At 33.1% G+C, this 27,966-nt stretch overlaps 1 protein-coding gene across 1 annotated transcript; it reads left to right on the forward strand.

The window, feature by feature from the left end:
* Window positions 1-6: 6 nt before the first annotated feature.
* On the forward strand, window positions 7-27,966 carry LOC126891685 (uncharacterized). Its single transcript, XM_050660933.1, has 2 exons — window positions 7-417; window positions 22,564-27,966. The coding sequence occupies exons 1-2, from the start codon at window positions 142-144 to the stop codon at window positions 23,746-23,748; spliced, it is 1,461 nt and encodes a 486-aa protein (XP_050516890.1). The 5' UTR covers window positions 7-141; the 3' UTR covers window positions 23,749-27,966.

Below are 27,966 nucleotides of genomic sequence, written 5' to 3' on the forward strand. Positions count from 1 at the left end.
ATTGTATGTCAATCATAGCCTGCAACGCAACGCAAATATATTTTGTATTATAAAATGTGTGTTTTGTGATCACAGCAAGAACTGTTTTTCATCAATTTAGATTTCGTTATTTAGATATACTACCTACTATACGGTATTATAATGGCGTTTATACTGCCAGATAATATCCTAGACACTTTAGTTTGCAGTTTTTGTCATAAATATCTGTCGGTGAAACCCGTAAAAGTTTATCCAAACAAGCTTATACAGTGTGGAAGATGTGTTGATGTTGATAATGAGGAAGCCCCAGTCAATAAATCAGAAGGGGTAGAATCACTATATGGAAAACTTGCTGAAACCATTTTGTTTAAATGTGTTAACAGATTTGATGGTTGTCGAGAATTGTTAACATATTCTCAGGTTAGGGATCATGAACAGGTAAGATATAAACCGTCTACACACGCTCTGACAAAACCTTTTGTCGCGACAAAATTCCCCAACCTTTTTTGTCGCGGTCAGCTCTACACGCGTCCTGACAAAACGTAAAATTATTATTTTACTTACATTTTGTCTAAACATAATGTGAATAATCCGTATTTTTTAATTTCTAACGTTATATCGTCATAATTGGGAGTTCAAAAAGTGCAACGTTTTAAAATATGTATATGTTACAGTTCAAGTTGATTATCCAGTTGGAGTTGACTCCAACTAGTTGGAGTCAACTCTAACGGCTGGTTTCAGTAAAAGTTGATTATAAATATAAAATGAAGATTTATATTCAACATTTACTAGTAAAAGTAGACTCCAACTAGGAAAAGTATACTCTTCCCAATGCCATTTAGTAAAAGTTGATTCTGATTCATACAAACAGCCGATTCTAGAAATTAAATGTTACTGAAAATGTTCAAATTAGTCTAAGCTGTATCGTCGCCCCCGTTAGGTAAATTACTCCGATTCGAATTTTTTGCACAAACTTACTCAAAAAGAGGTCCTTATAATAAATCTACTGGGTGCCAGGCAGTACCTTGATCGATAAATTGTTTAAACAATTTTTTTTTAGACAAATTCACAAAAATAATTTTTTCACTTCGAACAATATTTTTTTTAGATCATTTGGGTTATTCTGAGCAAAAAAAGGTATTTTGTGATTTTTCTCTAAAATTGATTGTTGTCGAGTTATACGCGATTTAAAATTTGAAAAATGCGAAAATAGCCATTTTCAAGGCTTAATAACTCGGTTAAAATCCGTTATTATGAAAGTCAGAAAGTGACCAAACCTAAGTTTATAGCCCCCTCTACAAGATCCAGTAGAAATTTTTGTCACTATTTTATTACTAAGCTTTATCTTTAATTATTAACAATGAGCGCTAAGGGCGTATTAGGCGGTCGTCAATGGTGAGTGCTAAAGAGATGCACCATTCCGGCCGTCCAATGGTGAATCTCACTCGCACTCGCCATTGTTGATAATTAAAAATAATATCTTATTAATGAAATAATGACAAAAATTTCTTCAGGAAGCTGAAGAGGTAGCTTTAATATGAGATAGAGGTAGCTTTAATCTTTGATTTTTTTTAGTTTCTGACTTTCATAATATATAATACCGTATGGCATTTTTGCCTTTCGGACAGTTCCGGCGCCAATTACATCTTTAACCCTGTTTCAAGTAACTAGTGGCGATGTACACTAGCCCAGGGGGACCGACGGCTTAACCTTAACGTGCTCTCCGAGGCACGGTGAGACGGCTCGTGTCATTATTGGAAATGAAAATGGTTTGTCTTTGGCAGGGCTCGAACCCACGTACACTGGCGTATGAGGCGAGCAATTATGCCGTTACTCCACAGCCGCTCGCTCGACTTTCACAATAATTATCTTTAACGGAGTTATTAAACCTTAAAAATGGTTATTTTTAATTTATATAAATAGTCAATTTTAAAGAAAAAAGGCCCAAAGGATCTAAAAAAAATTTGTGCGAAGTAAAAAAATTATTTTTGCGAATTTGTTTAAAATCATTGTTTATCGCCAAACGTCACTAAAATCATCCATTATTGTACTCATTTGCCCTCATTTTCGGCAGTAAAGTAACACTTTGTTGTATTGAAAGAAGAATGTTACTTTACCTGCTGCGATTATTAATCAAATTAACCGAGATTGAATGTAAGTGGTCAATGATAGCAATCGATTATTTATTTGAGTGAAATTAAAATTTATTTACTTTAATTATTAAAAATATTGTACAAAATTTATCTTATTATTAATAAAATTTATGTCAAAAAGTAAAATTCTGTAGTGTTTCGCAATTATATTCATACAAAATAAATCAAAACTTTATAGATTTAGTAATTAGGTAGGTATACAATATGCAAAAGTCATCTGTCATTACTGTCATACGAATTTTAACGACCCCCCTACAAGATACTGAAGAAATTTTTGTTATTATTTTATTACTAAGCGGTTATTTTTAATTATTAACAATGAGTGCTAGGAGCGTATTGACGCAGCTATCAATGTGAGTGTGAGTGAGATGCACCATTGAACCATTTTGGCATTTAAAAATTCAAACTTCTGTCAAACCACAAAACTGTCAAAACTTTTTTTGTAATTTATTGCTTACATGTCATCACCATGACAAGGCGAAAGTTCTTCTTCTTGTGGTGCTTTCTCCTTTAGTGGAGGTTAGCGACTACACTGGCAAATCTGTCTCTGTCCAATGCGGCTCTAAACAAAGACGTTGAATCAAGGCCGGTCCAGTCTCTGATATTTCTAAGCCATGAAATCTGGCGCCTACCGGGACCCCGTTTTCCTTCAATCTTACCCTGGATGATCAGTTGCGTGAGGCGGTACTTTTTGTTTCTCATTATGTGTCCCAGGTAGCTAACTTTTCTGACTTTAATGATTTTTAGCAGTTCCGTATCTGTACCTATTCTCCTCAGAACATATTCGTTGGTGGTGTGGGTTGTCCAAGGTATTTTCAAGCCTCTTCTATAAAGCCAGAGTTCAAAGGCGTCCAACTTGTTCATCAGTGTTGTGTTGTGTCCAGGCCTCCGTTCCATACAAAAGTATTGACCACACATAGCAATGCAGAAAACGACATCTAAGGCTGATATTAATGCTACTGTTACAAAATAAGCTTTTCATTTTGATAAACCCCTGTTGGGCTACCTCTATTCTCGCTCTTGACTTCTTGTTTATAATCAAGTTGATTGTTGAACCATCAACCAAGATATTTGTACTGGCTTACGTATTCAAGCTGTTGGTGTTTCACATATTTATTGGAAGAGGTAAATTTTTGTTCCTAGTTATTCTTATAACTTTGGTTTTCGCAGTATTGATCTTCATCCCCATTTTTTCACAACTCTCAGTAACCCTATCCAACAGTATCTGCAGACTATGGTCCGAATCAGTCATTAATACTGTGTCATCTGCATACCGGATGTTATTTACTCTCTGCCCGTTTATCCTGATTCCTTCTGAAGAATGCGATAAAGAGTTCGCAAATGTTACCTCAGAGTAGAAGTTAAAAGTATGGGTGATAGCACACAACCCTGTCTAATACCTCGTTGTATTTCAATTGGCCTTGACGTATTACCATTGGTCTTTATGATTGCTGTCTGATTCCAATAAATAACCTCTATAATTTTAGAATCTCTTTTGTCGACTCCGATGTCGTTCAATCTTTCTATCAAGGTCTTGTGCTTCACCCTATCGAACGCTTTCTCAAAATCTATGAAACAGATAAAAAGGTCTGCTTGCTGATCTTTGTATCTTTGTGCCAGAGTTTGAAGACAGAATATTGCTTCTCGTGTCCCCATACCTTTCCTGAAGCCAAATTGTTCTTGACCGGTGACCTCATCACATTTTTTATAATATATTCTGTTCTGTATAATACGCAAGAAAAGCTTCAGAATGTTATTTAATAGACTTATAAGGCGGAAGTCCTGGCATAATTTGGCATTCTTCTTTTTAGGCAGTGGTATGAAGACTGATTCAAGCCATATTTTAGGGATAATCCCTGTATTGTAAACATTATTAAATAGTCCAAGAAGAAGGTCTAAAGCGCGTGATACACACGCAATCTTTAAGTACGCGGGTTTAAAGATCGCGGTCGCCGTCGGTTGCAAAAAATTTAGAAACTGTCCTCGTGGTTAAATTTTTTATTTTTTGTGTACCTAATTTTGCTGAAATCTTATGTTTTTTAGTAGAGTTTGATTATTTTGATCAGGTTTTGTTAAATAGAAGAATAATTTGATTTTTTATAAGTGTGGTAAGCTGTCAAAATCATGATGTGAAGGATAGCACTTGTTTTTGATCTATTTTAATTTAATACAAGGTAGGCATAAACAAACAAAATATCATAGATAAGATGGTAATCTTTTTATCAGGAGGATAAAACAGCCTATAAATAATTAGGTTTACTCAAAAACAAATAATCAAAAATAATTTAGTATAGCTTAAAATAGTGTTTTACGGTTTTCTCCAAACTTATAAAATGTAACTTTTCTCCTTTCAACAATAAACGATTGAATTATTTCTAGGCAATTTGCTTAATTAGTGAAAATATAAGTGTAACTTTAAACGCAATAACATGATGGCTCGAGGCTTGCGGCTCGTGGGAGTGATACACGTACGGGTTACGAGTAAGATTTCAAACTTGTTGGATCGACGGCGTACTTACTCGGCGGACTTAAAGTACGCGTACTTGCGGTGATACACGCGCGAAAAAGGTCGCGAGCCATAAGTTCGCGTACTTACTCCCGTGTGTATCACCCCTTTAAGTTTTCCTCGTTGATTAACTTCAATAGCTCAGCTGGTACTTCATCTTTTCCTACAGATTTGTTGTTTTTTAGTTGACGTCCATTAAATCCAATATTTCCTCTGTCATCCATCTTTGCTTCCGTGGTAGCTGTTTTGTGAGCATTTCAGTTGCCGTTGCAAGGGCGTGTCTGATTTCCTCCCGAAGGCGACAGTTAAGGATGTTTAATTATATGAAAGTGTGCTAAAAAACAGTGCGAAAAAGTAAAACCGATTTAAAATACATTGTTACTTCAGACACACTTTAAACCCTTCATGTACTGCTATCTGTATTTACAATTTTCACACAATAAAACCTTTACATCAGCGGTTCTCAATCTTTTTGAGTCATGTACCATCTAAAGTTTCTTTTATTATATTTCTATATTTTTAGATTGTATAATCAAGACTTACTATGTACTACTATTTTAAGTTTTTGTGTGTTTTGTGTACCACCGCAAATAATGATATGTACCACCAGTGGTACATATACCACAGATTGAGAACCGCTGCTTTACATAATATGAGATAGAGTAGATAAAAATTATTTTTGTGAATTTGGTTAACAAAAATTGGTTAAACAATTTTTCGACCGCGGTACCGCGTGACACCCTGTGTATTTGTTATAAGGATTGTTATACGGATGTATTTCTTTGAGTAAGTTTGTTCAAAAAATCGAATCAGAATAATTTACCTAACGGGGGCGACGTTACAGACTATACTAATAAGTAGTTGAAACGGTCAAAACAAAGAAACGCACACTCATCAAAAATACACTTGTGATTCTCGTATAATCAACATTTACTGAATCGATCCAGGAAGAGTCAACTCCAACTAGTAAAAGTTGATTTAAATTTTTAAAATCAACTTTTACTGCTCGTTTCAGTTGGAGTTGACTCCAACTAGTTGGAGTCAACTCTAACTGAGAATCAACTTGAACTGTAACATATACAACTCCTAGATATTTTGGACATATAACTAGAAGAAGAGAAGGCATGGAACGAATGATAGTTCAAGGCAACGCATGGGGCAGAAGATCCAGAGGAAGATCTCTATTACGATGGTCGGACCAAATAAGGGACATGACTGGTTACTCGGTCTCCGAAGCAAAACAACACGCACAGGACAGAGAGGATTGGATAGAAATAGCCAAACGACTTACATGACGCCACTACATCCTTACAAAGGAGCACATATGGAGGAGAAGGATACAACTCCAAGTAGTAAATTCTCATAACACCTCATTTATGTTATGTATAAATACACTTGCGAAATAAAAAGCGGGTCACTCGATGAATTATTTAAGTTAGATGTCTCGAATTTTCTAAACCTGTTGTCCGATTTGAGTGATTTTTTTAGTATGCAAAAAGCCTAGTTTTTTAGCCTTATTCTTTAGCAATATCGCCATAATAATATTGTTGCTAGACCGGTAAATTGTCATTGTATACCGGGTTTAACAATCATACTGTGTTTATTCCTAAAAGTTCGGAACACCCTGTGGGATGTTTTAGCACAGATAAAATATTGAAATTAAAACTCAATTGTAGCCTGAGGCTTTCTTAACATTTTCTTTTTTGATTTATTTGTTTATGTTGGATAATAAAAAAGTTAGGCATCTTAACAACTAACCATGTTCTTCATCAATACAGGGTGTTTCTAAATAAGTCCGACAAACTTTGAGGGGCAATTCTGCATGAAAAAATAATGACGGTTTGCTTTATAAACGTATGACCGCAAATTCTTCGGTTTCGAGATACGTGATGTTGAATTATTTCTTACAAACTGACGATCTATTTATTGCTCTAAAACCGGTTGAGATATGCAAATGAAATTTGGTAGGTGTTAAGAGGTAGTTATGACGTATTTTTTGACATACAATTCAGAATTTTATATTCACCATTGGCGTGCATACGGGATGTATCTAAAATATTTATACCCGTATGCACGCCAATGGTGAATATAGAATTATTAATTGTATGCCAAAAAATCCACAATAACTGCCTCTTAAAACCTACCAATTTTAATTTGCATATCTCTATTGGTTTTAGAGCAATAAATAAATCGTCAGTTTGTAAGAAAAATTTCAACATCCCGTATCTCGGAAACGAACCATTTGCGGACATATGTTTATAAAGCAAACTGTCATTATTTTTTCATAAAGAATTATCCCTTAAGGTTTGTCGCACTTATTTAGAAACACCCTGTATTGATGAAGAACATGGCTAGTTATTAACGTGCTTAACTTTTTTATTATCCAACATAAACAAATAAATAAAAAAATACAATGTTAAGAGAGCCTAAGGCTACAATTGAGTTTTAATTTCAATATTTTATCTATGCTAAGACATCCCACAGGGTGTTTCGAACTTTTAGGAATAAACACAGTATGATTGTTACACCCGGTATACAATGACAATTTACCGGTCTAGCAACAATATTATTATAGCGATACTGCTAAAGAATAAGGCTATAACATACTAAAAAATCACTCAAATCGGACAACAGGTTTAGAAAATTCGAGACATCTAACTTGAATAACTCATCGAGTGACCCGCTTTTTATGATCGCGAGTAGATCATTAAATTTTATAGCCTAATGAATAATGACGACATGACACTCTACAGTGATGAGCTTGTTAATAACCGGCAAAATAGCGAAAGAGGTAGAAACCATAATACATTGCGCAACAAAAATAGAATGAAACTAGTGGAGGTGGAAATGATCGTTATAAACGTATAAAGTAACATTACGTTACTATACATAGTTTACAACCTTTAGACGTATCAGAGAAGTATGGCAACTGTCAATGTGACAGTAGCTTTTTATAAAATACTCCTGTCACAGACGTCTACAGGTGGGAAACTATGTAATGTAATGTTGATTATTTATACGTTTATAACGATAATTTCCACCTAAACTGGTTTTATCTCTTTTTGTTACGCAATGTATTATGTTTTCCATCTTTTGCGTTATTTTGCCGGCTATTAGTGCGCTCATCACTGTGTACTGCCAAAATGGACACGCTACAAACCGTACGTGCAACTGCTCAGCACATTGTTTGCAATTTTTTTAATTGCAGCCTACGTAGGTGCAATTTTTTATTCCGCATACCAATATACACATATGTAGTTTCAAAATTTATGCATCACTTAAAATTATGCTCATTTTCGTAGTTGATTTTTTCATAAACAGATTAACGGATTACGCTGATTTTTTTTATGAATTTACATTTTTCTCTGGTATTTTAGTGTAGGAAACAAAGGTTGAACCTTGCAAAATGGACACAAGTCCGGTTTTATTTTTTTTCTGGTATATCAAGGGGTGCTTATTATAAGACTAACTTTTTCTGAAACAATTTCGCCCCGGAACCTCCCTTTTCACCCCTTTAAAGGGGGTAATTTGTGGTTTCTGCGGAACGTAGCCCTTCCTGTAACTTTTACAAAAAATCTCTTTTATAGAAATATGAAGAGGACTATATTCTCTACGATTTATTTCCGACACCATCTCTCTATCATCCACCGTTTAGCGGGGGTGGCGCCCTAAAGTTGACAAGTTTTTAAAAAAGATGTTTTTAAAAAATATATATTTTTCCCTAACTGTAAAGGAAATTAAGAAGGAATCCTGCGGCAATTATTCACAAATAATTGACTGATTTTTTGGTATAGGTTTCACTTAAGGGTAATTGCCCTTTTTTTAATTACAGGGTGTTACATTTTAAAAAACCTCTTTTTATACCATCTGAACCGTTTATGCTAGAGTAAAAAGGCTTTCAGCGATTACCCACGTACTGGTGCTATTTACAAATTTTTATAATGCACCCCCATTTTTTTCCCGGAACCACCCCAAAAAAAGAAGAATTAATAAATAAATTGATTTTCTTGGAATCCTTCACACACAATGCCCTTTATTAATATGCTTCATATATCATTTTCTGCACGTTATTATTACCCATGCATGGACACCAAAAGCAATTTCCTAGTACAACCCCTGTAGCAAAAAAAAATAAATAAAATGGGGGGTTGAAAATGTTTTTTTGTTTTTTGCTTTTTGATCCATATGGGCATATGCTTCATCAATAGTGCTTTTCAAAAATATATATGGTTATTGCAACATCTCTGCGAAAACCACCCGTATCCTTGAAAATATACTGCAGAAACTACCCCTATCCCTTGGCGAGCATGTTTTTACGATTTTCTCATTACCTATGTATTATTTTTAAACAAAACTTATACAAGGTTAAAGACCACTATTTACTCTAAAAATTATGTCGTATTCATTTTTTCGTATAAGCAACCGTTACGGCACAGTGGCGCCGTAAACCTCATATATGCTTTGGCGGGCTCCCGTTTTTGTTTTTTTTTTCGTCATCTGTTCGTTTTATTGATAAAGTACTTATGCAAAATAAAACAACACAGTGTAACCTACAAATTATGACTTATGCACATTTTACATTCTTTGCTCCCCAAAGCCACAGTGGTGGCCCAAAATAAATTTTTGCAAATTTTCGCCACCTACATGAATTTTATTGCATTAATGCTACCTTAACAGCACAATATTTACCCTTACGTGGTCGCTACGCAGTGGTGGATCCAGGGAGGGGTGATGGGGGTGATCACCTCCCCCCCTCTCAAACCAAGTGATATTATATTCAAAGATTATAAAAATATTCATTTATTTTTATAGAAATTTAACCAATTGGCACCCCCCTCTTAACGATGCTGGATCCGCCACTGTCGCTAAAGCATAAAAAGTAATTCTTATAAAAATAATATTAATATAATATAAGTATTTCTGTAAAAATAAATGAATATTTTTATAATCTTCAAATATAATATCACTTGGTTTGAGAGGGGTGGGGGTGATCGCCCCCATCACCACTCCCTGGATCCGCCACTGCTTAGCGACCACTTAGGGGTGAATATTGTGCTATTAAGATAGCATTACCGCAATAAAATGCGTGTAGGTGGCGAAAATATGAAAAAATTTATTTTGGGCCACTGTAGCTTTGGGGAGCAAAGCATGTAAAATGTGCATAGGTCATGATTTGTAGATTACACTGTGTTGTTTTATTTTACGTAAGTACTTTATCAATAAAACAAACAGATGACGAAAAAATAAACAAAAACTGGAGCCCGTCAAAGCATATATGAGGTTTACGGCGCCACTGTGCCGTAACGGTTGCTTAAACGAAAAAAAATGAATAGGACCTAATTTTTAGAGTAAATAGTGGTCTTTAACCTTGTATAAGTTTTGTTTAAAAAAAATTAATAGGTAATGAGAAAATCGTAAAAACATGCTGGATAAGGTATAGGGGTAGTTTCTGCAGTATATTTTCAAGGATAGGGGTGGTTTGCGCAGGGATGTTGCAATAACCATATATATTTTTGAAAAGCACTATTGATGAAGCATATGCCCATATGGATCAAAAAGCAAAAAACAAAAAAAAAATTTCAACCCCCCATTTTATTTATTGTTTTTGGCTACAGGGGTTGCACTAGGAAATCGCTTTTAGTGTCCATGCATGGGTAATAATAACTTGCACAAAATGATACATGAAGCATATTAATGAAGGGCATTGTGTGTGAAGGATTCCAAAAAACCACTTTATTTATTAATTCTTCTTTTTTTTGGGTGGTTCCGGGGAAAAAATGGGGGTGCATTATACAAATTTGTAAATAACACCAGTACATGGGTAATCGCTGAAAGTCTTTTTACTCTAGCATAAACGGTTCAGATGGTATAAAAAGGGGTTCTTTAAAATGTAACACCCTGTAATTAAAAAAAGGGCAATTACCCTTAAGTGAAACCTATCCCAAAAAATCAATCATCTATTTGTGAATAATTTCCGCAGCATTTCTTTTTAATTTCCGTTACAGTTAGGGAAAAATATATATTTTTTAAAAACATCTTTTTTAAAAACTTGTCAACTTTGGGGCGCCACCCTTGCTAAACGGTGGATGATAGAGAGATGCTGTCGGAAATAAATCGTAGAAAATATAGTCCTCTTCATATTTCTATAAAAAAAAATTTTTGTAAAAGTTACAGGAAGGGCTACGTTCTGCAAAAACCATAAATTACCCCCTTTAAAGGGGTGAAAAGGGGGGTTGCGGGGCGAAATTTTTTCAGAAAAAGTTAGTCTTATAATAAGCACCCCTTGATATGCCAGAAAAAAAATAAAACCGGACTTGTGTCCATTTTGCAAGGTTCAACCTCTGTTTCCTACACTATTTACACAGGTGGGCAAAGGTTTACTCTAATAGACCTGGATCCCGCGTACCAAAAAAAAGTTGATTAATAGCAAGCTGAAAATTTGTTAACAGCTTAATGGTGTCTAGTCGGACAAACTTTGATGTATGGGAACACTGGAACAGAGGAAGTTTTAATTGTGGAACGGGTTAAAAATTTGGAACGTCAGACTACGAAAACGTTCCATATATTTTGTTGGACTGAACTTCCAGTTGATTTGTTACCATTTCATTAAAATCTCATGCAAAAATGAGACTGGTATTTATCACCAACTGGGCATTTTAATGAGTGGAACACGAAGAGCATGTAAAATGACAGGACAGGAATCATGTTGGTTAGTAATAGCAGTCTGATTTTTGCATGAAAGTTTAATGAAAGGATAACAAATCAATTGGAAGTTCTTTCCGACCAAATACATGGAACGTTTTTGTAGTCTGACGTTCCAAATTTTTAACCTGTTCCACAATTAAAACTTTCCCTATTCCAGTGTTCCCATGCATCAAAGTTTGTCCGACTAGACACCGTTAAGCTATTAACAAATTTTCAGCTTGCTATTAATCAATTTTTTTTTGGTATGCGGGTCCAGGTCTATAACTTCTCTTGTGAACTTTTACCGAGTCGAAGAAAAAATATGTTTTTCTGATGTTAAGTTTAAGACACTTTGTAGGGAGGACGAGGTATAAGTGTGGGTATACATCAAAATCGTATTATAGCTTTATGTTTTATGAAAATTTTACTTTTTGAATGTCCCTAATATCTTTAGAAACAAAGAAATTAGACTGTTTTATTCTTTAGCATGACGTTTTTTAAGTGAAACAGAACTAAATTAGCAATAAAAATTAACGTTCATAAACCTTTAAATCATAAAGGCACATAACATAACGTTAACAATTCTGGTCGACACCTTAAGACTTTAGTTTAAGACTACATACAAGTGTTTACTTCATTCTATGTTGTCTTATCGAATGTGCCAACTACAGGCAGGGCCGGCGATAACGGGCCTGCAAGGGATGCAATGCAGGCGGGCGCCCCTGATTGGGGGGCGCCAAAATGAGCGTCTTTTTCTGCTGGTGTTACAAAAAATCATAGAAAAATTAATTTTTTAAATATGGTTTAAACTCCAGTCATAATTCGCTAATCTGTGTTTGTTATTTTTACATTACAAACATAAGTTTGGGAGTGTGACGTAGTATTTCGCGCAGGTGGACATGTTTTCTACCAGTGGCGGAAGGAAATTTAAAATAATTTTTAATACGTATATTCAATTAAAGTGAATAATTACCAAACTGGCCGTTTCCATGGTAACACTAGTAAACAAGAACCACTGCGCATCGTACAGTTATGAATCCTATTCCCAAACTTAAGTTTGTTGCATTCATGAGATGCCAGTAAAACAGAATACTAATGAAAATAATGATATAATACGCTTTGTTTCGTACACTGATGGCATTGTCAAGATCAATGAATATTTCTTTTTTCGTCCCTTTTCAACGAAAAGGATTTATTGAAATTAATGATTCAATGGCCGCGGTTGATACGAAAAAATATCAGAAATATTGGAGAAATGGAATATTTCTATTGACTATATGCATGGTAAAAGATATGAGATTTTAGCGAATATGAGGAGGAAAAATGGGCTACAAAATTTAATTTTAATACAAACTCCTCTGACTTTGTTTGTTCCATGTACTGCGCACACATTCAATTTAACAATAAATGACGCTGCAAACAGTTAAAGAAATATATACCTACATAACTTTTTTTCATCGTCCCCAAAACGTTGGAATATTTTATTACAAGTTATATTAAATTTAAATCTAAAGTAATCGTCAGATACGCGCTGGGAAAGTAGTGTATGTCTTACAGTTAAAGATTTTAAATTTATTTGCAGTTTAATAATTTGGTAACATTTACTCAATAGAATTAATCCAATAGTAAAGCTATTCAAGAGGAAAATATAAATTTTCGTTACTTATGAAATCTATCGAGAATTTAATAGTACATTGTTTACCGGGTAGGAAAAGCTTAACATTCCTGGACGACTGTGAAGATTGCTAAGTCGAGGCGCAAGCCGAGACTTAGCAACACAGAGTCCAGGAATGTGGCTTTTCCTACTAGGTAAACATACTATTTTTCCGCAAATCGTTTAAAATTCGACAGATATTGATTGATTTAAAAAAAACGCGATAATTTTATTCCCAAATAAATGGTGCTTTGAAATTCCTAATAAAATTACTTGGGTTACTATGGAAACGTATTGAGGTTGAATTGTCAAACTTGACGCTTATAAATTTAATTGCTGGTGTTCTCGAAAGTAAAATGATAAGTGATGATGAAATTTCCATTCCTGGGACTCCTCCAGAGCTGGTTGAGGCAGTGAATACTGCTTCATTAGAATTATTGCCAAAGAAATCAAGAGAAAAGTACGAAAATGCATACAGACGTTTTATGGATTATCGCATGAGTAAAAATACGAGTTCTTTCTCAGAAAATGTTGTAATGGCATACTTCCTAGACCTTTGTTTAAAGATGAAATCTTCAACATTATGGGCCAATTATTCAATGCTGAAGTCAACCCTTGCACTTAAACACAATGTAGATATATCTACATACTCAAAACTTCGTTCTTTATTGAAACGGCAAGCTCAAGGTTATAGGGCAAAGAAATCTAAGATTTTAACGAAGGAAGAAATTGAAAAATTTATCCAGGAAGCTCCAGATAAAGAAAATTTAATGATTAAAATTTATATTAATGATTAAAATTAATTCTATCATTTATGTAGAACACTAACAACTGTACGGAAATATCATTTCCTTACAGTATGGAAATGACATTTCCTTACAGTAAGGAAGTCCTGACTTTTTCTTCAAGAAATTTTGACAGGAATGTCAAAATTTCCTGGCGATTTGCGGAAAATAATGTTTTTAAGATATTTACATCTTAACTACATTTTGTACCATTGCCAGAAGATAAAATATCTAAATATAGGTACCTAATTAAACCGAAGGGCGTTTTAGCTAGTTTTGCAGGCGGGCGGCTTATACCCTAGCGCCGGCACTGACTACAGGGTTTACCCTTTTTAAAGTTTTAATTTAAAAAATAATACCATTATTTACAGTATGACAAATTATTAATTTCAAAATTTTATGTATTTACTATCTTAACGAAAATTTTACATAATTTTAAACTTTCACCTTATATTATTTATAATAGAGCTTACATCATATGTTTTTTTAGATGAGGTTAGTTTAGCAGCTTCTAATAACATAAAAGTATACAGGGTATTTAATTAAAATCAAAGATCATGGACTATGCTAAACTTAGGTGAATAACCTTGTACAGTGGAACCTCGATAACTCGGATTAATCGGGACCGCGGCCGATCCGGGTTATCGAAAATGCGGGTTAGCCGGAGAATATGGTGAAATTTAATAAAATACGGTATACTTACAGATAAATAACTCCGTTTATAATATGTAATACATAATAACATGAAATATATATGCACAGTACACATCTAAATTACCTATAGTCGTATAGAGTATAGAGTATTGTTCATTTCTTGGTAAAAAACTCATGCGTAGACAAAAAAACACGCAAACACAAACCTATCTGAAGCACGATTACAGAACGGAAGCGAAAAATACGAGTGTACTACACACAATACGGTCACAATCGGAACAATGTAATGTTATTTAAGAACAGTGGAGACTAAGACCATTGTTTAAAAAAGAATTTTTTAAATAGTCTTTTAGTCTTTTTCTTTTTGAACAATGCTAAGACAGTTTGAAATAAATAAAGGAATACAGGTGTCTGTTGTTTCCGATAATCCGAGCCAATGAACGTCGCTCTGCAGCCGTGTGCCATGAGTCATTTTTACTATCGTATAGTTCAAATTACATTATTTTTATTGTTAAAATGTTTGTCTGATGAAAATCGGTCCGGGTTAGCCAGACTTTCCGGTCCGGGTTAGGCCGACTTATCGGGCTTCTACTGTATTTTTAAATTTATGTTTAAACTGTGCATATTTGAATTTAAAAGTTGAAGTATCCTAGCGTTTTTTTTTAATTTTCTAAAATAAGGACACAAAAATGTTTATTCCGTAAGTAGTTTCCGTACATTATAATTTCAAAAATTCGCCCTGTATTATTTATAATACAACCTACACGATATAGTTCGATGAAATCAGGTTGTTAAGCTGCTTTTAGAAATATACTAGGCTAAAGACTATCTACATATACTAGGCTTGTGTGAACCACCCTGTATATTTAAATTTATATCTAAAAAGAGAGTTAATAACAAAAATTGTAGCCAACTTTGGGCTTCACATTACAAAATTAGTTAGAATATTACAGGGTGTTCGATAACATAGTGGCAGACCAAACTTACGTTTTTTAAATGGAACATTTAAAAACTCTATTTTATTTTATATTCGGGATCCTGTTAACTTCTTCATCACAAAAATATAAAGGTTTGGTATGTTATATAGGGTATTTACAAAGTTATAACCAATTTTATATGAAAATCGTAACAAGTTCAACTCCCTGTATAAATAAAAATAATCACAACGGCAATGGTTTATTGATGCCATATTTTTTTATTTATTATCAAAATTTTTAAAAATGATTGATATTGCTAATTTTTTTATATCTAATACAGGGTGAGTTAAAACACAAGTACCTACATTATTTTCTCAGTAATTTTAAATGGAACACCCTGTATTTTATATCACTATTGAAAAGTACCATCTCTCTGTATCTGTAGAGTAGGGAGTGTGAGTCAAGTCCCACAGCACTTAGGCCACAATTGACCCATTGTACATCCTCCCAGGGGGTTGTCGTCCTTATTTCATTATCCATCCTGCCATTTCCAGGAAGGTGGACAAATCACCTGGTGACATCTCCCCTATATCGGCAGGTGTAGGCCAAGGCTCGCCGAACGCATACTCTCGTATTGACGATAACTCCGGACATTCACATACGACATGCTCGACAGTTTCGTCATCTCGTTCACACCTCCTGCATAGAGATGTGTCTACTAGCCCCAGTGTGTGGAGGTGTTTTCTTAGTTGACAATGGCCAGTTAAAAAACCAACGGTCAAGCGTAGGTTTTTCCTGGTCATTCTCATGTACTTTTCTGATGCTGACTTCCCAAGGTTCCTTAATGTTACCTTGGCAAGTCTACATCCTGGCCCTTCTTCCCATCTTTGAAAAGTACCATTACCGTACTTGAATTTGTATTTGTATAGAACATTCCCTATGTCTAAATTTATTAGTTTTCGAGATATTTTCATTTTTAAATGGACCAGTAGCGTGGCCACCCAGATTACCAGAATTTAAAAAACTGGACTGATTTTTTGGGGTTACTTTAAGAATGAAGGTTATAAAATGCCTTCAACAACAAGAGATGAGATGAAAAATGGAATACAAAGTGTATTTCGAAGTGTTAATTTATAAAAAATTTGTATTTATTAAGCATGTAATGCTTCGTAGTGTAAGTAACTCATTCAATGACGGTTTTTAGGCATGTATAAGCGTGTTTTTCTACGACCGTTTAATAATATGCTCATTATTCGCTATTTTTTCATAGATAATAGCACCCATTACTGTACCCGTGAGTAATAATTCATTACTCACGGGCTGAAGTTACTCACGGGTCATTACTCACGGGCTGAAGTTAGATTCAAGTGACGCATGCCACTTTTAATATTAATCGTATATAAACTGCAAATAAAATTACTTAAAGTTGTTTATTTAATACAATAATTATTGTAATTTATATCAATAATTAACTTCGAAAAATTTTTAAAGGAATTGTAACTGTAACAATATCAGTATATTTTTTACGTTTATATCTTGTTTACTAAACATTTTGACGTTTATCATTTATTTTAGTGATTTTGACATTAGCTTATTTTGTTTATGTTAATTGGAATTTATAACTAATATTGTGTGTATTTTTCAAGTTATATTGTGTTAAATATGTTATAACATATTATGTATAGTTATGTTATTATATTATATAAAGTTAAATGTAAATATAGATTATAACTATTGAAATACGTCCACCGACAACAGCCATTTCCTATTTATTAGATTAATTGACAGTAGGTAGAAATTTAAGCTTATAATTTTTCGGAAACGAATAGAACTTATATTAGCTATTTCTAGTTGTATTTTTACAATAAATAATAATTTGGTAATAGTAGGCAACCAATTATTCAGCCACGTATTAGGGGTAAATAGCATGTAGGTATTCTTGTAAATTATTATAATTTAAATCTCGAGTAGTTGATAATTAAATTTTTTACTAATTAAAATAAAAAAAGGTCGTAGAAAAAGTATAGTATTCTACTCGCATGTAATGGCTATTACTCACGATGATGAAGTTTGCGACACGAGCCGTAGGCGAGTGTCGTAATTCATCATCGTGAGTAATAGCCATCATTACATGCTCGTTAAATAATATACTATATTAGGTCATTTTCAACAACTTATGTAATTAAATATTTTATTAAAAGTTGCTTTTAATTTTCTCAAAAATCTTGTATTTTGCGTTCATATTTTTTTGTAAAATGTTTTACTAATAAAGTATTTTTCGTTCTTTATTTGGTACATTATTACATTTACATACAAAAGTAGTTTTAATTGTTTTCACAAAATGTTGTATTTTGTATTTGTGTATTTTTTTTGTAAAAGTACCCCGCACAAACCTTATGGAAATTAGGTCCCAGTGGATTTCGTTCATACTTTAGGAAAATACTCTTTGAAGCATCCTGATAAAAAGTTCTCATGGGCACAACTCAATCGTATGAAGGATTTTCAATATATAGAGGCACAAACTCGTAAAATTAGAAGATTTACTGGGTATTCCAATTCATTGAGTTACTGGTTATCTGGCAACATGTAGAAGTTTGGATCAAGGATAGGAAACTACTGGTCTAGGATTTTTTCCTGGCTATCCAATGGCGACTTTAACTTTGACCTTGACCTTCAACGGACATCATCTTCTAGAGTTTCGAGGGGTTTCGGCATTAAATTTATATAAACAGATTACTCATGGGTTTTTGGGATCGCTAAACACGAATATGCCATCAGGATTGGCCTATGGAGGACGTGGTGAGCAGGGCCACTGCAAGGGACGTCATCTTCTAGAGTTTCGATGGTTTTCGGCTGTTAATTGATGCAAATGAATTACTGGAGGGTTTTTGAGGTCGCTAAACACGAATGTGCCACTAGAACCGACTCCCGGAGCACCTGGTTTCCAAGGTCAATGAAAGGCGCTCCTGGAGTTTCTAGGGTCTTTGGTACTACATTAATGCAAACGGATTCGTTATAGGTTCTTGGGGTTGCTGAACACGAATACGTGATCAGCTCAGACACAGGAGCACCTGGTGTCTAAGACAGGTTATCTTCTGGAGTTAAAAACCTAAGAGTAATCCATTTAATTCCTCCATGTGATTCCTCTGAAACTCCAGAAGATAACCTGTCTTAGGCACCAGGTGCTACTGTGTCTGTGCTGATCACGTATTCGTGTTCAGCAACCACAAAAACCTATAACTAATCCGTTTGAATTAATGTAGTACCAAAGAACCTCGAAACTCCAGGAGCGCCTTTCATTGACCTTGGAAACCAGGTGCTCCGGGAGCCGGATCTGGTGGCATATTCGTGTTAAGCGACCCCAAAAAACTCTCCAGTAATTCATTTGCATCAATTAAATGCCGAAAACCATCGAAACTCTAGAAGATGACGTCCGTTGAAGGTCAAGGTCAAAGTAAAGGTCGCCATTGGATAGCCAGGAAAAAATCCTAGACTACTAGTACTTTTCCTTGATCCAAACTTCTACATGTTGCCAGATAACCAGTAACTCGGGGAATTTGAATACCCAGTAAATCTTATAATTTTCCGAGTTTGTGCCTCTATATCTTGAAAATGCTTCATACGATTGAGTTGTGTCAATGAGAACTTTTTATCAGGAGGCTTCAAAGAGTATTTTCGCAAAGTATGAATGAAATCCACTAAGACCTAATTTCCATAAGGTTTGTGCGGGGTACTTTATAACTAATAAATTATTTTTCTTTTTATATTTGCTACATTGTTATGCTTCTCTTCATGAGCATTTTTCAGTGCGTCACAAATGATAGAAAAAAGGTAAGTCCGTGATAATATACATTTTAGTGACATTACATTTTAGTTAAATCTGACAGTTGTCAAATTTTATTTGCAATTTGGCATAAAAACAAATCAATTGTGTTTATTGCATTTATAAAATGGTATTTTCTTTGATTTGTATAGTCTTTTAAATTGTTCAGATTATATTCGTAGGTATATTCGTATTATATAATTATTTTATTTTCGATCATAGCGCCATCTATTGACAACTAGAATAAATGTTATAAATGTCACCGACGAAATGTAATCACCGACGTGCGTTTTTTTCTGTCACATACAATTTAATGCGTTAGAAAGAAATCGAAAAACTGTGACGCACTGAAAGATCATCATGAGAAAAAGCATACATATATTACCAGATTGATAATCAGTAATCGTAAATTGTCAGTTTTAGACCATTCAGTCATGGCTTACTTAAAATTTGGAACGATTTAGACCCGTAATTAATAATAATTTGTTCTGAAAAATGAAAATATATCTAAAACTAATAAATTTAGATGTAGGGAATGTCATATAAAAATTAAACTACGATAATGGTACTTTTTCACAGTGATATAAAATACAGGGAGTTCCATTTTAAATTACTGAGAAAATAATGTACTTGCGTTTTGACTCACCTTGTATTCAATATAACGAAAAAAACATCAATCGTTTATGAAAAATTTGACAATAAATAAAAAAATATGGCATCAATAATCCATTGCTTTTGTGCTTATTTTTATTTATACAGTGAGTTGTACTTGTTACGATTTTCATTACGATAAAATTGGTTATAACTGATAAGTAAATACCATGTCTGCATAACCTAAATAACCTTTATATTTTTGTAATGGAGAAGTTAAGAAGATTTCGAATATAAAATAAAATACAGGGTGTTCCATTAAAAAAAAAACAAGTTTGGTCTGCCACTATGTTAGCGAACACCCTGTAATATTCTAATTAATTTTGAAATGTGAAACTCAAAGTTGGCTACAATTTTTGTTATTAACTTTTATTGCTATCAATTACTACAACGGAGCTTTACCCCACTAATCAATCACCCTGTGTGTATAGAGATTTACAGTATAGCCCGAAATAAACAGTACTGAAACTGAAACATAGGTTTCTCTTTCTGCACGCTGTCATACCCAATTTAACTTGTATAGACCTGCCAACAGTGGCGGCTCGTGGCCTTGGAGACAGGGTCGGCAAGGTTTTTTTGTCTCCTCATATAGGTATACCATCAAACTAAAAGGCTTAATTCATCATAGGAGATTTTGTTGTTTTTTGCTTTTTTTTATTTGATGTACTTGACACATTCTCTCTTGTTTCATGGTGTTTTGACTAAACGTGTTGATTCTTTTGAGACAAGATAAATCCCGTTTATTTGAGGCAGAAATTGGTGGTAGTGGTGATAAGATTGATGAACAGTTTGTTATAACGAATTGCAGTACTTACTACATAGAATTATACATACATATTTTGTAACTTATCCCACTGTCTGAAAATATTTGGATCGGCATAAGTACCTAACTTGTTATAATAAATATCTTCGAAATTCTTTGGCGAAGGTAACTTTTAAATTTTGAATCGTCAAAGAGGTCAAAAATTTGCAAATCTTCAAAATTCGAAAAACGAGTATCTATTTGCACATATTAGTAGGTATCCAAAATTTCAAGATATACCTATTCGTTTTTCTAGATATGTATCACGTTGTTGCCTTTTTTGGAATGGTTCGGAAATATCAAGCGAGTCCAAAATGTCACTGCATATATATTGGAGAAAAACTACTATCATTACGAAAATCTCTGAGATTTTGCACCAGCTTTCGTATTCTATTTTCTGAATAAATAATGTCAGTTTACTGATTTTGAACAATAATGAATATCATGGGCAAACTCTGTCTTAAAAATATTTAAAAGAATTTAAATTTAAAAGAAAGTTCTCAAATCGATTGCTTCACGGATCGAGGTATCGCCAACTTCAAAATCGTCGCATTCGATAATAAAATCAAAAACTTCCAAAAGCTGTTCACGAAAATCTGCTACAGATACTAAAACTACCAGAGATAATCTGCTTAGATAAAACTAACCGAGATTTAAAATTTCATCGCGTCTGACAAACTGTTCGCTTTTTTTTCGAAACAAATTTGTTCTAAAGCAGTAATCCGTTTAGGTGAGCTAAACTGGCAAGAAAAGACGATATTCTTTATTTTTTTACACGTGTCATGCAAAATAAATTCATTATATGCGCATAATAGTGAGTAAATAAAGCTTGTGATGCAATATGTAGTTTTAGTTTTAGTTATGAGACCATGCAATTCACCACACATCACAGCAACGCCGTCATAAGATTGGGGCAATCTTATGACGGCGTTGCTCTATAAATTTATTTTTGATATCAAAAAATTTTAAAAAATTCTTTAAAACATCAAAAATATATTCTGCCTTATTGCTTTTACTCACGTTTCTAAAACCTAAAAACCTCTCATAAATATTACCACGTAACGACGTAACGCGTATGGAACAACAATAATTGATAATTGTGAATGACATGATAATCAAAAGTTTCATCTACTTTCAGCGAAAAGCAAATGGTTTTCTAAATCTCAGATTCAATAACGTTATTCAAAATGTAACTATTTGATTATATGTATTAGTTCATTCTGTATCACGAATCCACTTCGAATCAGAAAGTAAATATTTCTAAAACAATTTTATTATTTTCTCGATAATTACTTTGATTTTCAACAAATGCTTCGATCCATCATGTCCACTAAATGATAATTCCTGACAACTTAAAAAAATTACAATATCAATTAAACGACGTAAAACGGCGTGATTATTTTTGACAATTTCTGCCGATGCGATCTGGCGATGCACTACCGACCGGCAGATTTAAATATGCCGTACCTGCCTACGGAGAGAATGTATGTTCGCTTGCTCATCGACTTGTTATTTTGTTGAGTTTTACGTTTAAATCGTCAGCTACGAATGCGTTGGGTACGGCTAGCCGAAAAGTCAGATGAATGGCTCGGATCATTCATTTTTTGAGAAGTCTGTTATGCACAGGGATCACTTAACGCTCGGATTGTTCAAATCCTTTTAAAAACCATGAATAAAATTTAGTCTGTATTATCTGACAGATTTTTTTTTACTTCACAGATACAAATATTAAAAAAATCTATCTATATAAATGTGTGGGTCGGCACTGCTGACCCTGCCGACCCTGACCGGCCGCTACTGCCTGCCAAGTAATTCTTAACAATTACTAATTATTAAAAATTGTTAAGAATTACTTGGCAGGTCTATATTATCTGTCTATATCTTGGCAGGTCTATATTGTATTATCTGTCGATTTGTTTATTGATTTTAAAACTATAATTATTTATTGTTTTTAGGTATGCTTGGAGAAAATTCACAAGTGTCCAATTTGTTATGAAGAAATGGCGAGTTTTCTGATACTTCCACACTTTCGTTCCAAACATAAAGATTCTACATTGGACTGCCCTGCGTTTGTTTTCAACTTGAATGATTATTTAGAAATGCCTAGTGTTTATATATATCAAGAAGAAGATAATCTGTTTTTTCTGTATATTAGCTACAGAAAGTCGGAAAATACGATAAAATTATATTTGGTTTATCAAGGTAGTTATAAACTCGCTAAAAATATATACCATGAATTTACTGTAAGTAGTGAAAACAAAGAATTTGATATTGTATTGAACGAAAAACCATGTACTGATGATTTTTTTGTTGTGGATATATCGGATATGCCAAATTTGATACAAATTAAATTTAAATTAATTGATCGCAATCTAAAGGTTTTGAAGGCACCAGAAATTAGTAAGGCTCTGAGAAAACCTATAGTTGAAAATGCTTCACACGAACATCAAATTCAAAATTACCATGCCGAGTCCTATCCAGCAAAATGTAATAGATGCCACGAATATTGTTTGATTGAGTCATTGCCTGGAGTTGAAATTCTCAGTTACTACTGGGACAAAAAAAATGGAGGTTTTATGTGCATCTATTGCTATCAGTGGTTCTACTATAGAAGATATTGTACTAAATACAATGATCATGAAAAAATTGTTGACAAGTGGATGATTCATAGAATGAATGATTTGTTTCCATGCCGTTGTAGTAATAATTGTGGTTCGTATATTAATTTATCTCACTTGCCATCACATGAATTAGAGTGTAAACTAGGTAGGCAATTTATTTGCCCTACACAAAATTGCTATTGGGAAGGAACTGCTAACAAAATGATCGAACATTTGAAAGATTTGCATAAATGTATGGCATTTGGGTATCACTTCCAACTACCTAGAAATATTTCAAGTTGTTATGTATTTGTAAAGGAGTATATTGTATTTTTACATGTAACTCCTAAATCAGATTTTGCAAAACTTGAAAGTAACGATATTAGCGTGGAGCTAGTAACAAAAACTGACAATGCTTACAAAAATCCAACGATTTTGTTTTTTGATAAGAAGAATGAAATTTTAAAGGGTAACTTCGAGTTTGCATTTTACGGGGAAGTATTTGTAAAAGTTATGGTATATCGTGATGCCGATTTGTGAAACAATTGTGCATTTATTGATAGAACCATATAATTTGGACCACATATACTACACATATAAAGGTTTAAATTTAGATGTGAGGTCATCTCAGATTTTGCCTCTTACAAAAATGGCGGGCATTCAAAATGGCGACTATACCTATGTGACTAATAGCACTATAACTTTTGAACGAAAAGTCCGATTTTAACCAAATGTGGTATTATATAGGTTATTTTTTTGATGTATAAGATCGAGCCCTCGAACCAGAAGAAGTTTACCAGAAGTTGTGTTTTTCTTGGTTTTTTATGTAAAAATATGTTATTTTTTTTTCAATTGTTTCACCCTGTATATATTAATTTCTCAAAAAGGTAATACCGCCATTGAAAATAGCGTAAAAATATTTTTTAGGAAATATTGTGAACTTTTTAGTTATGTTAATTACCATTTAATAAATGCTTAGCGTATCTTCACACGTACCTATGTGCGGCAGCAAAAACACAACTTTTGGTAAACCGATTCTTCCGGTTCAAGACCTCGATCTTATACATAAAAAATGAACCTTTATACCAAATTTGGTTAAAGTCGGATTTTTCTTTCAAAAGTTATCGTGCTATTAGTCACATCCCACATAACAATTTCATGTTCTTAGTAGATTCATAGAACATACTTTTCAGAAAAAGTATATACTGAGAATGTGCGTAATTACCATTGCGAATGTGCAGAGCAGATACTGAGTATATACTACATTACAGTACTTAAACGTTCTATTTATATACTTAGAATGTACTACCGCACTTCTTTTCAGTATATACCAAGAATGTTCTTTTTAGAACATTCCAAGGACGTGCTATAAACCTTCTATGTGTATACTTAGAACATACTACCGCACATCTTTTTAGTTTATACCAAGAAGGTACTTTTTAGAATATTCCAAGGAAGTGCTATAAACCTTCTATTTATATACTAAGAACGTACTACCGCACATCTTTGTATGGGAAGAATATTATATTTTTAAGAATATTCTAAGAAAGTGCTATCAAGTGCTATATTGCTTAGAAGTATGTTTTCAGCATCACCTAATCTCATCTTAGGTTCTACTGGTTCTACCAAATATCTATTTACATATTTTAATTGCAAATGAGAATGTAGTTAGTACCTACATTCTACAATATTACTTAAAAAGTAAGTACATATTTATAAATTTTAGTTATTTATATAAATCATTATATAATATTTAGCTAAACTAAACTATGCATAATAAGTAACTAAAATTTATATAATACTTATATGTACTTACCTATTTAAGTAATATTGAGTTATCAAAATAGATTATATGTATTTTGAAGCACCGCAAACAAAATAAACAGATTATGTATGTTCTTTAGTCCTAGTACTACATCATTCGCCTTCATCCTTAACACTGCATAGATCCATAGATGATACAAATAATGAAATAATGACTGTTTTCTTTTTCATATTTTACGGTTTTTTCCTATCCCTGATCCATTCAGGTAAATGGTCAGAATATGATGGGTTATGAATGTATTGTGGAATAACAAAATCGGTGGTCAGTGTTGCCAAACGGAGATAAATTTCCCTTTTTGCGGGAATTTTCAACATAAAAGGTGATAAAGGGAAAAAGTTAACTCAAAAGGGAATTATTGTTCTAGTCCAAATTGTAAAATGTTAAGAAAAAATCAAAATATTTGAAAATAATTCAACATATCTTCTCAGATTTTGTAAACAGGAGGGAAGTTTTTTTTTATAAAAGTGGGAATTTTTAAGGTAAGTTGACGGAAAAAGCTTACTCGACGGTTGGCAACGCCAAAGCCTTTGGTTGTTTTGGTTGTGCAGTTTGGCACGTTTTGGTTCTGCGAAATGGCCTATTGAATTGAATGTACCTAAATTAAAATTCCAAGGATGTAAAAATACTAATGATTCATGATAAACTAGAAATGGTAAAGTCATTTCAATTATGAAAACGAATTTTTAATAGTATCTATGTAAACGTTAATACAATTAATGTTTAAACTTTTTTACCCTACAACAATTTTGAAATGAAATTCGTCCAATACTACCTACATACATAAATTTTATTAATTATGTATTCTAAAAAATAACGAAGTTGATAATCTATAAGGCTAATATTATACTTCCTATACATACAAATTATTTTTAAGATATTTTAAAAGTATCTACTTATAAGTATGTGTTAAGAATGTACTTATAAGTATGTGTTAAGAATATTCGATAAAGGTATATTCTAAGAATAAACTTTTACGAATATTCCGAGATCCTACGTACACGAATATACTTAGTATATTCGGTACGAGAATATACTTTGAAGTATATGCAAAGAACATGAAATTTAGAATGTTTTTTAAGGTAGATGCTATGCTTGTACTACACATATACTAAAAAGAATATACTCCGACGAATGTTGGTAGTATATGCTTAGAACATGATGCGAACATCATTGTTATGTGGGATATGTATAGTCGCCATTTTGATTGCCCGCCATTTTTGTAAAAGGCAAAATTTGAGATGGCCTCGTATCTAAATTTGAACCTTTATATATTTAGTATATAGGGTCCAAATTATATGCTTATACCGTTAAATATACAATAATTCTTATATTTGCACGAATCTATCGCACATAGGTACATGTGAAGATACGTTATGCATTTAATAAATGGTAATAACTACTCCCTAAAAAATATATTTTTCTACAAACGTGTTAAAAATGCAACGTTTAGCACACATAGGAGCGTTAAAAATGTTACTTTAAAGCACTATTGCTTTAAAAATTTTAAATCACTGCAGTTAAAATTGAAATGTCAAATTTTGAAAACAAACGTCAAAATATTTTTTATATTTCATTTATTCATTAATATTAACAGTAAAACTTGCGCAATTTGAAAAAGGTTTTTTAGAAGGTTTTTTAAAATTTAATTTAAACTGTATTATTGCATTTTTAACACGTTTGTAGAAAAAAACTAATAAAATTTGTTAGAATATACAACAATAAAACTAGATGTTATTCTATAGTTGTTATGATTTACGTATTGACAGTATTAGGTCTGGATACCGCGTATGAAAAAAAAGTTGATTAATAGCAAGCTGAAAATTTGTTAATAGCTTAAGGGTGTCTAGTCGGACAAACTTTGATATATGGGAACACTGGAACAGGGGAAGTTTTAATTGTGGAACGAAAACGGCACATGTATTTTGTCCGACAGAACAGACGTAAACTCTCCGAACAGAGATTAAACTCTCATGCAAAAATCAGACTGCTATTTATCACCAAATGGGCGTTTTAATGAGTGGAACATGTAGAATATGTCAAATGACAGGAATTATGACAGGTGATAAATAGCAGTCTGATTTTTGCATAAGAGTTTAAGTTCTTTGTTCGGAGAGTTTAAGTCTGTTCTGTCGGACAAAATAAATGTGCCGTTTTCGTGGTCTGACCGTTCCAAATTTTTAACCTGTTCCACAATTAAAACTGCCCCTGTTCCAGTGTTCCCATATATCAAAGTTTATCCGACTAGACACCCTTAAGCTATTAACAAATTTTCAGCTTGCTATTAATCAACTTTATTTTCATACGCGGGATCCAGACCTATATAGGCAGGGTTTAGGTGGAAAGTCAAGACAAAAATATAAAAATGGAATGTCAGTTAAGTTTAAGTAAAAGTTTTTGTAGGTATTGTCCTGTAATTTAGAATGAATAAATTATAATTGTTGATATATGACGTTTGTAGAAAAAAGTATGATTGTATATGTAGAAAAGATTGTATGATATACGTGTTAAAATTACATTTTTAAGGCACTCATGTGAATTGCAGAATTCGCTTCGCTCATTCTGCAAACCTTCACATGCGTGCCTTAAAATTGTATTTTTAGCACTTATATCATAAATAACTATTATCTACTCTATGTCTATTATGTATAAGTTTATAGTTTGTGAAAACTGTCATTATAGATAGCAGTGCGTGAAGGATTTAAAGTGTGTGTGAAGTAACAATGTATTTTAAATGGGGTTTACTTTTTCGCACTGTTTTTTGTCATACTTTCATATAATCAAATATCCTTAACTTTCGCGTTGTCATGGTGATGACATAATGAGCAATAAATTACAACAAATGTTTTGACAGTTTTGTGGTTTGAAAGGAGTTAGAATTTTTAAATGTCAGTTTTAAAAATTTTAGAATAGAAATGAATTCCAGTGACGAAGAA

The sequence above is a fragment of the Diabrotica virgifera genome, chromosome 9, assembly GCF_917563875.1.
Source record: "Diabrotica virgifera virgifera chromosome 9, PGI_DIABVI_V3a".
Classification (NCBI taxonomy): domain Eukaryota; kingdom Metazoa; phylum Arthropoda; class Insecta; order Coleoptera; family Chrysomelidae; genus Diabrotica; species Diabrotica virgifera.

Bases quoted from the DNA above. Each gene is read 5' to 3' on its own strand.
- LOC126891685 (XM_050660933.1), top strand. From the start codon at position 142: ATGGCGTTTATACTGCCAGATAATATCCTAGACACTTTAGTTTGCAGT. The intron at 418-22,563 runs GTAAGATATAAA...TATTGTTTTTAG, and splicing joins AGGTTAGGGATCATGAACAG to GTATGCTTGGAGAAAATTCA.